The sequence below is a fragment of the Oncorhynchus mykiss genome, chromosome 9, assembly GCF_013265735.2.
Source record: "Oncorhynchus mykiss isolate Arlee chromosome 9, USDA_OmykA_1.1, whole genome shotgun sequence".
Lineage (NCBI taxonomy): Eukaryota > Metazoa > Chordata > Actinopteri > Salmoniformes > Salmonidae > Oncorhynchus > Oncorhynchus mykiss.
The window spans coordinates 58,014,828-58,029,798 of record NC_048573.1 but is presented as its reverse complement, the minus strand read 5'-3'; the positions used below and the strand labels follow the sequence as shown (position 1 = coordinate 58,029,798).

The following is a 14,971-nucleotide window of genomic DNA, read 5'->3' as shown; positions in this document are numbered from 1 at the left end:
CCTGCCTTTCTAGGGAGCTTTTCCTAGCCACTGTGCTTCTGCCTCTGCATTGCTTGCTCTTTGGGGTTTTAGGCTGGGTTTCTGTATAGTACTTGGTGACATCTGCTGATAAAAAGGGCTTTATAAAATAAACGTGATTGATTGATTGAACCAAGTCCAATATATCATGATGTAAATTCAAAGTGCTGTGTCTCCATGGAGAATTGGACTTGGGCGGGTAAATTCTCCTGCAGACGTTTTTAACTCAATATCAAATCCTTTCTGGGTAACAATTTAGTACCTTACTGTGATTGTTTTCAATTAAATGGTCAAAAATGTCTTCTTAGCAAAAACCAATTTCTCAAGCAAGAATTTAGCTAGGAATGTCTGGGAGTGAAGGGCCTAATTGGAGGAGCCTAATGGGAGGGATATGTAACCTGAAAACTAGCTGTTATTGGCAGAGAGGAGGGCAAACTCTGTTATTGGTCAATTAACTTTTACCACCTGGTGATATTGCCAGGCAATCAAAACCCCACCCATGCAAAACAAGCTGAAATTTAATGTCTTTTCAAACAGCTCTTACACTAAAGGGGCATTATCATTTTCACAATTTCACATTATTATTCCAACCTCAGAGTCGAAATATACACTGCTCCAAAAAATAAAGGGAACACTAAAATAACACATCCTAGATCTGAATGAATGAAATATTCTTATTAAATACTTTTTTCTTTACATAGTTGAATGTGCTGACAACAAAATCACACAAAAATTATCAATGGAAATCAAATTTATCAACCCATGGAGGTCTGGATTTGGAGTCACACTCAAAATTAAAGTGGAAAACCACACTACAGGCTGATCCAACTTTGATGTCATGTCCTTAAAACAAGTCAAAATGAGGCTCAGTAGTGTGTGTGGCATCCACGTGCCTGTATGACCTCCCTACAATGCCTGGGAATGCTCCTGATGAGGTGGCGGATGGTCTCCTGAGGGATCTCCTCCCAGACCTGGACTAAAGCATCCGCCAACTCCTGGACAGTCTGTGGTGCAACGGTGGATGGAGCGAGACATGATGTCCCAGATGTGCTCAATTGGATTCAGGTCTGGGGAACGGGCGGTCCATAGCATCAATGCCTTCCTCTTGCAGGAACTGCTGACACACTCCAGCCACATGAGGTCTAGCATTGTCTTGCATTAGGAGGAACCCAGGGCCAACCGCACCAGCATATGGTCTCACAAGGGGTCTGAGGATCTCATCTCGGTACCTAATGGCAGTCAGGCTACCTCTGGCGAGCACATGGAGGGCTGTGCGGCCCCCCAAAGAAATGCCACCCCACACCATAACTGACCCTCCGCCAACCCGGTCATGCTGGAGGATGTTGCAGGCAGCAGAACGTTCTCCACGGCATCTCCAGACTCTGTCACGTCTGTCACATGTGCTCAGTGTGAACCTGCTTTCATCTGTGAAGAGCACAGGGCGCCAGTGGCGAATTTGCCAATCTTGGTGTTTTCTGGCAAATGCCAAATGTCCTGCACGGTGTTGGGCTGTAAGCACAACCCCCACCTGTGGACGTCGGGCCCTCATACCACCCTCATTGAGTCTGTTTCTGACCGTTTGAGCAGACACATGCACATTTGTGGCCTGCTGGAGGTCATTTTGCAGGGCTCTGGCAGTGCTCCTCCTGCTCCTCCTTGCACAAAGGTGGAGGTAGCGGTCCTGCAGCTGAGTTGTTGCCCTCCTACGGCCTCCTCCACGTCTCCTGATGTACTGGCCTGTCTCCTGGTAGCGCCTCCATGCTCTGGACACTACGCTGACACACACAGCAAACCTTCTTGCCACAGCTCGCATTGATGTCCCATCCTGGATGAGCTGCACTACCTGAGCCACTTGTGTGGGTTGTAGACTCCGTCTCATGCTACCACTAGAGTGAAAGCACCGCCAGCATTCAAAAGTGACCAAAACATCAGCCAGGAAGCATAGGAACTGAGAAGTGGTCTGTGGTCAGCACCTGCAGAACCACTCCTTTATTGGGGGTGACTTGCTAATTGCCCATAATTTCCACCTGTTGTCTATTCCATTTGCACAACAGCATGTGAAATGTATTGTCAATCAGTGTTGCTTCCTAAGTGGACAGTTTGATTTCACAGAAGTGTGATTGACTTGGAGTTACATTGTGTTGTTTAAGTGTTCCCTTTATTTTTTTGAGCAGTGTATATTAAACACAAGAATATCACGTTTTTGACTGCACTGCCTCTTTAATGTTGGAAACACAACTTGGAAAAACAATTTGATAAGTATGATTGCACCATCATGATTAAAATTAATTTAAGTAAGGGATATTCCAGTAAAGTGACCTTCCACGGAGTTGCATTATTTTCCAGAGAACGTATAGAGCCCCGAGTTGATTATCCCTTTTATACCATGGCTATAATTTCACACATTTGCCACTAGAAGTGTGTTCATTTGGCAGAAGAAATTGGCTGACAGTCGTGGCATATCAGACCGTATACCACAGGTATGATAAAACATTTATTTGTATTTCTCTAATTATGTTGGTAACCAGTTTATAATAGCAATAAGGCAGCTCGGGGGTTTGTGATATATGGTCAATATACCACGGCTAAGGGCTGTAGCCAGGCACTCTGCGTTGTGCATAAGAACAGCCCTTAGCCGTGGTAAATTGGCTATATATATCACACCCCCTCAGGCCTTATTGCTTAATTAAGTATTTTGTTGTTGTAGATGGGACAGTAACATTAGTAATCTCAAAAAAGTATTCTTTATCAAAAAAAATTATATATATTTAAAAATAAATATTTGTATGTTTAGCTCACATAATATAATATAAAAGTATGCATTAAGGTGTCTGTAATACAATAAATGTGTCAATAACGAATTTAATAAATCAAAATGCATTCTACAGCTTTTTTTTACAATCGTGGGGGGAGTGCCACGATGAAGGCAGGCTTTTTTTTTTACAATCGTGGGGGGGAGTGCCACGATGAAGGCAGGCTTTTTTTTTTTTGGCACGCTGGGTTCAAAACATAAAAATCATTGGTTTTCATACCGTCAATACATATTTAGCCACGCCCTCAAGACAATGGTAGGGTACATTAAGGCAAGGACAGTTAGTAATATCTGGGTTTACTGGTACAAGAAGGTGCTTTCAAGCAGATTAATTACCATTGTTAATGTCAATTCTATTTGGATTGTTATTGTTTTCACCTGCACTGCTGTCATCTGGAATCCATAGCCCGGCTGTGTCCCGTAGCTATATATTTGGTCTGGAGGGCTGTGAAAGACGATGCATCTGGTACTCAGGGTACTGTGTTTCTCTCTGCTCATACCGGGCTGTCTGAGTAGCACTGGTGAGATAACGATAGGCTGTGCGCAATGGAGAACCTCTGCTGGTTCTCCGGATATCTGCTGTGAAAGCTGCCATCCAGGTAAGTTTCTAAACTAGGCAACTATATGGTTTAACTTTAACAGTACTCGGTAAATTAATTTAATATGGCTTGGATTTTGAGAATTCAATTCTAGAGGGTTTATCTGGTTAAATTATGGGGTCTATTCAATCTGAAGCGTTACAGATTCCGCGATAGAAATGTAAAGTTAATTTCTGATTGATATGCAGCGTTAACCGTGAATGATGTCTCTGCTAAAGCTGGAACATTGCCTTTAAATGTCAACAAAACTGTACGAATTAACTTCTGGGAGGCAGATTGAATAGAGCCCATGTCTTTCATGGGGATGAATAATCTAGTGTATCCCAGGTTGTGAATTAAATATTATTTCCTCTTTAGTGGTTATACCACAGTGACCCAGTTGATTTTCAGTGGTTTCTAATAGGACCACATTAAAGGGGATGGATAATGATCACCCGGGATCAGATCAATGATAAACTTAGCTCTATGTGGGAAGGGAAATAGATTCCTATCAAAAGCATTTACCTTATATATTCATGTCCACTGCAATTGTTACTGATGAAGCAAATTTGATGTTAATCACCTGACTCTTGAGTTATTATGGATGCAGATTTGATTTCAATATAGTACGTTCAATGTTGTCTGTGTGTGTATTTGTGTAGGGAACCGTCTGGTGACTCCCTGTGGTCCAGACCCGAAAAAGCTGTGTGTTCCCTGTAGGAATGAGACCTACACAACTGACACAACATCATTCTCCTGTCGCAGGTGTACTCAGTGCGTAGGTATGTCACCAGGATATTTGAGCTTTTAACATGATTTATTTACCCCTGAACTGAAATGTCTATTGTTTGATAAATTAGACTTTTAACAATTATTCATTTTACTCCACTTTCGCATGCTTTTGTGTGTGTGTGTGTGTGTGTAGGTGGGGCCCTGACCCTTAAGAAGGCCTGTACAAGAAGCAGGGACACAGAGTGTGGCTGTAAGGCAGGACTCAGATGTGGTGATGGCCACTGCTCCTTTTGTGTCCAGGAGTGTGGAAAGGGCCAGGAACCTCTTCCCGCTGCACGTAAGACACATCTGTACCTGCAAACACTAAAGTCATACAAGTTATCTGGCATGCCTAATAAGACTCAATCTCAGGACACTTATTCACCAAGTCTCAAACCTCTGCCTGTTTGTCTTCATAGGCTCCTGCCGGAATTGTCCAGTTGGGACCTTCAGTGACCAAATCCATGAGAAGTGTAAGCTTTGGAGAACAAGGTTAGATTGAATTTCCCCCTAAACTCTGAGTTTGATTCAATATTGGTGTACTGGTAGTACTAATGCCATGGCATTAATCTGCCAACAAATTATTACTGTATGCAGCAAATCATGGCAACCCAGAAGAAAAATCCTGCACCATGGCTACTCAATGTAATCTGGTGTTGGAGAAAGACAATCTTGAATCTTTATTTCTCCATCTCTGTCCCAGCTGTCCCCATCCCCATGAACACATTGTGGCCTTGGGAGATGCAGTTAGTGACAGCAAGTGCGGCATTACCAACAATTCAATCCCCCAAGTGATTACCTTACCTACGAAACGGGGCTCTGAAGGTAAGACCTGTGAATCTAACACTATGGCAAAATTGATGTTGTAATATCACCTTGTTTGAAAGATGCCAACCTCTTACTCCCAGATGGCACAGGGCTGGTTTGGGCTATAACGGCCTCGTGTGGAGTCTTTATCATCCTTATTATCTTGTTTCTGGTCATCATCATCAACAACAAAAAGAAACCAGAGAAGACAACCCACAATGAGCCAAACCTTATTGTGCCAACTCCTCCTACAGGTAATCCTATTTCTCCTCATTATCAGGGGACAATTCCTCCTACAGGTAATCATATTCCTCCTCATTATCAGGGGACAACTCATCCATACTGGATCAATATTCTGTAAGCTTTCAAACAGCTTTATCTTAACCTCAGATTCAAATATAAACTCAATCTTCTCTCCCTGATCCTCCCTCGCTCCCCTATATCCCCCCCTCTCCATCTCAGATGAGCCGAGGAGCCTGATAGAGGTCAGTTTCCACCACCCTCAGCAGGAACAGGGCAGCAGTTCTGAAACACTGCACTCCCAGGACTCTGAGACCAAGCTCCTGCCTGTGTGATTGGGAGTGGCGAGGTTATACTAGGTATGATCTACAGGCCACTACCTCACACACTGGCTCTCTGATGCCTTTCCAGTGATTGGCCAACACATCGTTCCAGTACTGTTAGACTGATTGTTCATGCCACACGCTGTCACTAAGGAATTGAGAGGTTCAGATCATTTTGAGCATTTGTGATCTTTAATACCCCAGTATTTGTTTGTATCTTACATGCACATTCAAAGATGTGAATATTGAGATCTCTATGTAACAATGACTTTCTGTGAAAGTATACAATTTATGTCAGCCAGTAAACTGATATTCAAATGTCAGTAGTGGTGGGGAAGTTCAGGGGGAAAAAACATTGTCATTATTTGACCTATTCATTAGTTAGATTCCCCAGCAGTTACTGTATCAAGTATCTGCTGCTGGATTAGTTCAACTATGTACATACTTGTACATTTCCTGGTTTTATTAGCATAGTTTCCTGTTAATAGTTTAGATGACCTAAACGTGATGAAATGCTACACTTGACATTTGTATGTGCGAGGGTGTGAGCAGAGTCATGCCGTTTTTGTATAATACAGCGCAATGTGGGGTTGAAGCAACAGTGTAAACCACAGGCAGCTAGATGTGACTGCCCACATGCCTCCCACTGCCTTATATCATATTCACGTATTTCCTGTAAGGCTAAACTCCGCTGCCCACAGTTACTGAGCAGAAGTAAATACCCCTATTTAACATTACTGTGACACAGATTCATTACAGCAAGGACAAAATGTATTTTTCTCAGCACTTTGTTAGGAATGTGCCAATGTGATACAGTACGGGACTTGGAGCAGCGTTTTGTGTGAAAGTACTGCTTGTATTGACTGGGATAAGAGTGAAGGACATGTGTGGGAAACAATATGTCATATTCTTCTCTATGATACACTGCCAGAAAGCGAGGGGTCTGGACTTTCCTCAAATGTAGTAGGGGATGCTAAAGGTCAGGGAATCCTCTCATGTGGGGCTTTCCCCAGCCCTTTACACAGAAGCTTATCTAATGTCATTGGAACAATAAATTAACTAATACAAATGTAAATTGTACTTGACACGCAATTTATAATGTAGGCAATAGGCATTGCAAGTGATTCCAAAGGGCTACCTTTAACCTAGTTTGATTAAACCCTTTCACCACTGTAGTTTTGCAATCACAATCATTGTTTGTGGCTGTTCCTTTAGCTTGCTTATACATGCATGTTAACTCAAGCCATTTAGCCCTGGTTGTAAATAATAGCTTTCACAAGGTATCCTACGTGCTGTACAATGGGATAACAGATCTGTGATAAAGTGTCTGACACGCGATACCTCCCTGTGGGCTCTCCACTAAGCAGAGCTGGGAAAGCCGAGGGATTCTGATGTGTCATATTAATCATGTACCATCACTGCTGGGAATGTACACAATGAACACAATGAAACTGGTCTGACTAAAGCTCACGGGATCTCGTTGGAATGCTGAAATACACAGTGCAGGGAAGACCCGTGACTGTTAAAAAGAGCACCTCAGCCAGAGGATTGTGTAGAAACATTGGTCAGATCTGTACTCATGTAACCTCGACTTGTCATGAGTATACAGAGGAGTAGCGTATCATAGTGGAGTTACAGTAACTACGCAAGGGTGTCTGAACTGTATCTGTATTTAGCTAGTGTGACAGGCATAGGCCACTGAGATGGAACATCTCACATTCACAATAGGGGCCATAATTGCCTACATGGTGTAAAATGTTAACCCACACCCATGGAGTGGGCTTATAACAGTAGAGGTATTAATGAGTCATCACCACCACAGACTTGTCAGTCATCTAAGGACGGGGTTTTTAAAGAGCCAGTTACTGATGGATTATTGAGTGGCATTCATGTGAATATGTACTTGGACTGGCAGGCTCCTAGGACTTTCTATGCCTTGTATACAATATGTTATAGGCCATGATAAAATGGTACTGATTGAATAAGTACTGTAATATTCTTGTTTTGATATTAAAGAACTAGTAAATACCACTGGGTTGTCTTATTGTATTCCAACCAACTGTCATAATCAGCTACATTTCCGACAGCACATTTCTGGTCGGCATACAGTGCCTTCGGAAAGTATTCAGACCCCTTGATTTTTTCCACATGTTATGTTACAGCCTTTTCTAAAACTAATTAAATTGTTTTTTCCCTCTCAATTCCCAATAAAGACAAAGCAAATTGTTGCTCATTTATTAAAAAATAAACTGAAATGTCACGAAAGTATGCAGACCCTTTGCCAAAAGGTGCTTCAACAAAGTACTGAGTATTGATTACAGCGTCGAGTCTTGGGTATGACACTACAAGCTTGGCACACCTGTATTTGAGAAGTTTCTCCCCTTCTTCTCTGCAGATCCTCTCAAGCTCTGTCAGGTTGGATGGGGAGCATTGCTGTACAGCTATTGTCAGGTCTCTCCAGAGATGTTCGATCGGGTTCAAGTCCGGACTCTGGCTGGACAACTCAAGGACATTCAGAGACTTGTCTCAAAGCCACTCCTGTGTTGTCTTGGCTGTGTGCTTAGGGTTGTTGTCTTGATGGAAGGTGAATCTTTGCCCAGTTTGAGGTCCTGAGCGCTCTGTAGCAGGTTTTCATCAAGGATCTCTGTTCTTTGCTCTGTTCATCTTTCCCTCAATCCTGACCAGTCCCCCAGTCCCTGCCTCTGAAAAACATCCCCCCAGTATGATGCTGCCACCACCATGCTTCACCATAGGTATGGTGCCAGGTTTCCTCCAGACGTGATGCTTGGCATTCAGGCAAAAGAGTTGGTTTCATCGGACCAGAGAATTTAGTTTCTCATGGTCGGAGTCCTTTAGGTGCATTTTGGCAAACTCCAAGCGGGCTGTCATGTGCCTTTTACTGAGGAGAGGCTTCCGTCTAGCCACTCTACCATAAAGGGATGATTGGTAGAGTGTTGCAGTGATGGGAGAACCTTCCAGAGGGACAACCACCTCCACAGATGAACTCTATAAGAATGACCATCAGGTTCTTGGTCACCTCCCTGACCAAAGCCCTTCTCCCCTGATTGCTCAGTTTGGCTGGGCGGCCAGCTCTAGGAAGTCTTGGTGGTTCCAAACATCTTCCATTTAAGAAAGATGGAGACCACTGTGTTTTTGGGGACCTTCAATGCTGCAGAAATGTTTTGGTACCCTTCCCCAGATTCTGCACCTCAACATAATCCTGTCTCGGAGCTCTACGGACAATTCCTTTGACCTCATGGCTTGGTTTTTGCTCTGACATGCACTGTCAACCTTATATAGACAGGTGTGTTCCTTTCCAAATCATGTCCAATCAATTGAATTTAGGTGGACTCAGGTGGACTCCAATCAACTTGTAGAAACATCAAAGATAATCAATAGAAACAGGATGCACCTGAGCTTAATATTAAAGGGGCTGAATATTTATATAAATAAGGTATGTTTTTTAAATGTTTTCATACATTTGCTAAATGTATTTGTCATTATGGGGTATTGTGTGTAGATTGCTAAGGGGGAAAAAAATAATTGAATACATTTTAGAATAAGGCTGTAATGTAACAAGATGAGGGAAAAGTCAAGGGGTCTGAATACTTTTCGAAGGCACTGCAAGTTTCCCTAAGAGAGAGGAAAAAGACAATATTACTGCTGAGGTTTCATGGCTGTTAATTGTATTCAGAAAAACTTCTCAGAAACCTACGAGAGCACTAATGCCAGTGTGTGTATCTAATATATGTGTCTCAATAGTAATATGAACATTTCTACTTAAATAGAAGAACAGAATGAATAATGTTCATGCTCAAACAGGCAAAAAATATTTGGACCATAATGTTAAAATAAAAGCATTGTACAAGATGACATTTAAGCAACTCTTCCATAAAAAATAACTGGCAATAGGTCACAAAATATAAGTAAACAACAATTGTGTGTGCGTAAACAAAAATCATGCAATAAAGATAAGTTGTAGCAAACTACAAGCCCAGCAGTGCCTGTCTAATGTGCAGTTACTGTATGATGTGTGCAAAAAAATGCTGTTTAAATAAAAGGAAGGGAAATGTACAGTACAGAGCAATGATTGTCTGTTGAATGCACTCGAATGAGTGCTGCAAAAGGATGGGAAGCAGAGAGTTGGTGGAAAAACTACATTGAGGATGTATTTTAGTAGTTGAACTTACATAACCAATCAATGTCCAGTTAAGGTTGCTGGTAGAAGGTTTAGCAGTATGCTCTGTTGACTGGGTTTGCAGTGTCCTCCTGTCATACACTAAAGATGTAGTGTTAGCTGTAGGATGGCTACAGTACAGTATGTACAGCATGGGGATCCCAGGGATTAAACATATGACTCAATATCCTACCATAGACTTGGCTTACTGGGGAAATACAGTATTAGCATAAAGTGACAAGTCTATTTCCCAGTAATTGGGAAACTTGTCACTTTAGCAGGGTGTGAATGACATGATAGTAATGATATAGTATTGATAGAGAGCTCCTCAGGTATTTTTCAAACAGATATTGACAAGAGGGATTGGATGCAATCCCTGTTGGGTATGGTTAAAGCCGTTTGAATTGGAGTGTTACTTAGATCTCCCATTAAAGGGATACTTCAGGATTTTGGCAGTGAGGCTCTCTATTTACTTCCCCAGAGTCAGATGAACTCAGATACCATGTTTGTCTCAGTGTCCAGTATGAACGTTAGAGGTAAATTTGTGAGCCAATGCTAACTAGCGTTAGCACAATGACTGGAAGTCTATGGGTATCTGCTAGTAGATACCCATAGACGCCTAGTAATTGCGCTACCGCTAGTTAGCATTGGCTCACATATTTACCTCTAACTTCTTTCATACAGGACAAACACAAACATGGTATCTGAGTTCATCTGACTCTGGGGAAGTAGATAAAGGGCCTCACTGCCAAAATCTTGAAGTATCCCTTTAATAATACTAAATAATGAAACAAATAAAAGTAACAAACAATAAAACATAGTGATTGATATTAACCTTCTCTCATCAACACAGAAGACAAGAGAATAATTGGCAGGTCAACTATAATTCTTCACTTTGTTAATTATATTAGGTTATATGAACCCAAATTATTGTCTTATCTACACCAGTAATTTAAACAAAAACAAAATCTCCAATTGTATTTAACTGGTTAAAGTGCTAGTTGGGACAACTAAATAATAATACAAGTATCTGGAGATAGTCCTCTCGGACCAGGTTAAGTAGTGTGGGGGGGGGTGTAAATTGATATGGGGCGGGGTGAGGGGTTGTTCCCTGTACACCCAGGCCCAGTATCTCTAACTGTGACATCACTGCTGCTTACAGTTCTCCTTCTTCTCTTTGGATTTGGCGCGTCCTGATTTGGCGCTTTGCCTCTTCGTGGGCGGGATGAACGTAGGTTCCTCCATGAAGTCATGTAAGCCAGAGTGGGGGATTGGATGAGACTGACAGGAGGATGGGCCTATTAAGAAGACAAGAGAAGGTCCTATAACTGTACATCATCTCTATATGAAGCTACATGTTATGGTCAGGTGTTACATTGTTATTCCTACCAGAAATGGTCTGTCCCGCTCTGATGCTCTCCTTGCCTGGTCTCTTGGTCTTGAAAGTTGGGTCCAGTTCCTCTGCAATGTTTCTGATTGGCTGTTGTGATCTGTAAGGATATAAGTAGCAGGTTGAAATATAGAACTTTTCATAGCCTAATCTATTACAAAACATATGTTTGCAGTCCATTCCACAGGTAGCAAATCTATAGCAAAAACTTTTTCAAAAGACCCATATTTTAGCAGCAAATGATAAGATCAGTCAGGTGCTAAGGAGGGCATTTCCAGACAGGGGTTTCCCAGCATTATATAATTACATTAGAGTGGCACAGTACGGTTGGGTGGTATACTGGGGTATTTTGAAATACTCATGGTATGATTTTCAATAAAGTTTTATTACATTTAAGTATTTATTTTGACTTGAAATACCTGCAGTCAACTTGTGCACTAGTTTAGGAGATAAAGCAGATTGTGTTCATCATTTGATCTGTTCCATTATTTTTCATTATGAAGCTTACCAGTAAGTACTTACCAGTAGGTATGCCTAGTTCCCTTAAAATAGCTCAGCCGGTCACATGTTTGTTTAGAAACGCAGGTGATCTAGTAACACTTTGCTAAATATTTTCCAGTTAGATGTGTTATAACTGTCTAAAATGTGCTAAATACTGTGTATTTTATTTGCTAACTTACTAACGAGTTATCCAAGTGGCTAGCTTCCTACAAAAATCAAGCTCATCTTGGTAACTGCAGAGAATCACCTCCTGGATCAAGAACCTTGCGGTTGTTTTGTGTGTGAGGAAAAATGTGAGTAGCATGTTTGAGTTTCTTGTATAACTTTGAGCTGGGATGTCTGCCCTGCAAATAGTTTGAGAGACCATATTAAATGTTTGCATACGCTCATTTACATTTAGCTAGCATCCGCAATGGGATTTTACATGTACTTGGTAATACCGCATACTACAGGATGGTTGGTTTGAAGTTATGGAAATGTGGATACTGCCCAAGCCTGACTCACAGTGTTGAGGTGGGGCTAGGGGCCTGATAGTCTGGAGAACACTCCTCAGTAGGAGATAGAAGGCCCTCAGAGTCCAGTCTCTCCCGCTGAATCTGACACACAGAACACATTATTATTATTATAATATTGTTTTGAAATAAGACTGTTAAGTCAACGTATAGTGTCAATAGTTAACATTATATGTAGACAATGGCTCATAAAACCAGCAGCAGCTACCGGTCTCTCTCTGACAGTTCTCCTGTTGTGGGGGTCAGCCAGGTCATGCTGTTGACGTCGTGATCCCGGGCCATTAAGGTCACGTGACTGCCGATTCGACTGTATTTCCTGTTTCTGCATGAAGCGGGCGATTTCCTGACAGAGGACACAGTGACCACGAAGGGTCAATACACAATAGGCATGTTGTTACACATTGGACAGGTGGACTCTAGCTGAACCCAAGGCTTTGAAGGACCTATGACCTGAGCCTATGATTTATCTGATGAATTTTGAGATCGGTTGGTAAAAAGGTCAAATTAACTTTGGAAGCACATCCCCTAGTTAAAGAAGGTAATATACCTCTCCTTAAATCAGGGGTATTCAACTGGGGGTCCACAGCCCTCAAAGGTACTTTTTTAGAAAAACGTTTTATTTGATTTAACTAGGCAAGTCAGATAAGAACAAATTCTTATTTACAATGACAGCCTACCCTGGCCAAACCCTAACCCGGACAACGCTGGGCCAATTGTGTGCCGCCCTATGGGACTCCCAATCATGGCCGATTGTGATACAGCCTGGGGATCTAACCAGGGTCTGTAGTGATGCGTCTAGCACTGAGATGCAGTGCCTTAGACCACCGCACCACTCGGGAGCCCTTTTCGCAGGGGGTCTGCGAAAAATATAGAAGCAAAAAATAAATGACTTTTGAATTACATGCCTACAGTAGAAAAGAGTAGAATATTTTATTTCTAATGATGTCAACTTTATTTTTTAACTCCTAGTATTGAGTGAAATAAGAGTCAATTACACTCGCTGGAGTATCTAACATGGGCTTTGAAAAAGCAACCGCGAACAGGCCAGGGCCACTGGCAAGTTTTATTGACTTGGACATAAACTTTTGCTAACCTTTGTTTAACCAGCTGCTCTAAGCAAAAATGTGTTTGGAGTTACCTTTCTAGCAAATAGTATGTTAGAGTTTACACTTCCTCCAATTATAATGTGGGAAGTCAAAATAATGAAAAAAATGTCTAGCAGATCTATTCATTTTAAAATGTTGATTACTTCTCCTCGCCATTATTAGTTTTGTTAACGTATGATGGGGTCCCTGGGTCTTCGGTTTTCCTGGGAGCGGTGCCTGGGCAAGGAAAGGTTGAAGACCTCTCACCTAAATCATAGCCTCACTTGCAGTCAGTTCTGTTGGGAGATAATACCAAAATCATGATATTTCCTTTTACACCTTTATCTTACCTCATCCTGAGCCACTTGCGCAACTCTGAAGTCTCCCTCTGGGTAGGAGTCATGTTGAGAGAGGGAAGAATGGGCTGGAGAGCTCTGCAATGACAAGAGGATAACTCAGCATGGCGTTGCTGCAGTAACTCCTCTGAATCTACTCTGAACATGTCATGACTCTAGGACCAAGAACATATTCAAAATAGCTTCTGAAGTTTCAGAATTGTATGTTTGTTAATGTGTAAAAAAAAAAAAATTTAAATCCTGAAAACCTCAAATTTTCAAGACAGACTATCAGACAGCGACATTTAGTAACATAGTTGGATGTGAGCCAACACAGTACAGCCAGTAGGATGATCCTCCCTTACCCTAGTCAATAGCTTCTCCTCCTCCTTTTGCAGCCTCCTGGCCAGCTCCTCATCCAGCAACACCTGGTGCAGTTCCCCCAGGTCCAGACACACCCCCTCCTCCGGCTGCAGCGCGGCTCCTGTAGAAGGAAAGACCTGGGTCAGGAAGGTTTAGAGATAAAGGCTGTGATGAGGTATGATTAAAATGTCTATGAAATGACATCTAGTGAAGTACACTGAGCAAAAATTGAAACGCAACATGCAACAATTTCAAAAATTTGACTGAGTTACAGTTCATATAAGGAACTCAGTCAATTGAAATCAATTAATTAGGCCCTAATCTATGGATTTCACATGACTGGGAATACAGATATGCAGTGGTTGGTCACAGATGCCTTAATTTAAAAAATAAAAAATAAAGTAGATCAGAAAACCAGTCAGTATCTGGTGTGACTCATTGCGACATCTCCTTCACAGAGGTGATCAGGCTGTTGATTGTGGCCTGTGGAATGCTGTCCTACTCCTCTTCCATGGCTGTGCGAAGTCGCAGGATATTGGCGGAACTGGAACATGCAGTCGTAAACGTTAATCCAGAGCATCCCAAACATTGTCAAATGGTGAGTATGCAGGTGAAAGAACTGGGACATTTTCAGCTTCCAGGAATGGTGTACAGATCCTTGCGACATGGGGCCGTGCATTATCATGCTGAAAGATGAGGTGATGGCAGTGGATGAATGGCACGACAATGGGCCTCAGGATCTCATCACGGTATCTCTGCGCATTCAAATTGATTAAATACAATTGTGTTCGTTGTCCCTAGCTTATGCCTGCCTATACCATTTGCCCACAGAAGTCGGTTCTGACGCCAAACTGCAGTCAGGTCAAAAACCTGGTGTGGACAACGAGTACGCGGATGAGCTTCCCTGAGAATTTCTGCACAAACTGTCAGAAACTATTTGGTTGTGCAAACCTACAGTTTCATCAGCTGTCCGGGTGTCTGGTCTCAGACTGTCCACAGGTGAAGAAGCCGGATGTGGAGGTCCTGGGCTGGCGTGGTTACATGTGGTCTGTGGTTTTG

The 14,971-nt window shown here is 42.2% G+C and overlaps 2 protein-coding genes across 4 annotated transcripts in view; one reads left to right on the top strand and one right to left on the bottom strand.

The window, feature by feature from the left end:
- Positions 1-2,830: 2,830 nt before the first annotated feature.
- Positions 2,831-7,580, top strand: LOC110532464 (tumor necrosis factor receptor superfamily member 9). Its single transcript, XM_021616397.2, has 7 exons — positions 2,831-3,429; positions 4,071-4,190; positions 4,334-4,477; positions 4,599-4,671; positions 4,883-5,004; positions 5,088-5,240; positions 5,449-7,580. The coding sequence occupies exons 1-7, from the start codon at positions 3,288-3,290 to the stop codon at positions 5,559-5,561; spliced, it is 867 nt and encodes a 288-aa protein (XP_021472072.2). The 5' UTR covers positions 2,831-3,287; the 3' UTR covers positions 5,562-7,580.
- A 1,626-nt stretch (positions 7,581-9,206) lies between these two features.
- LOC110532463 (coiled-coil domain-containing protein 50) overlaps positions 9,207-14,971 on the bottom strand; it is a 36,404-nt gene continuing 30,639 nt past the window's right edge. For all 3 annotated transcript variants that reach the window (XM_036988473.1, XM_021616396.2, XM_036988474.1), the window contains 6 exons: positions 13,915-14,033; positions 13,565-13,648; positions 12,338-12,472; positions 12,122-12,213; positions 11,116-11,216; positions 9,207-11,024 (listed from right to left, as the gene is read on the bottom strand). In XM_036988473.1, the coding sequence (XP_036844368.1) occupies positions 10,873-11,024; positions 11,116-11,216; positions 12,122-12,213; positions 12,338-12,472; positions 13,565-13,648; positions 13,915-14,033 (683 nt within the window). In that variant the 3' untranslated portion in view covers positions 9,207-10,872. The remainder of the gene's footprint in view (positions 11,025-11,115; positions 11,217-12,121; positions 12,214-12,337; positions 12,473-13,564; positions 13,649-13,914; positions 14,034-14,971) is intronic.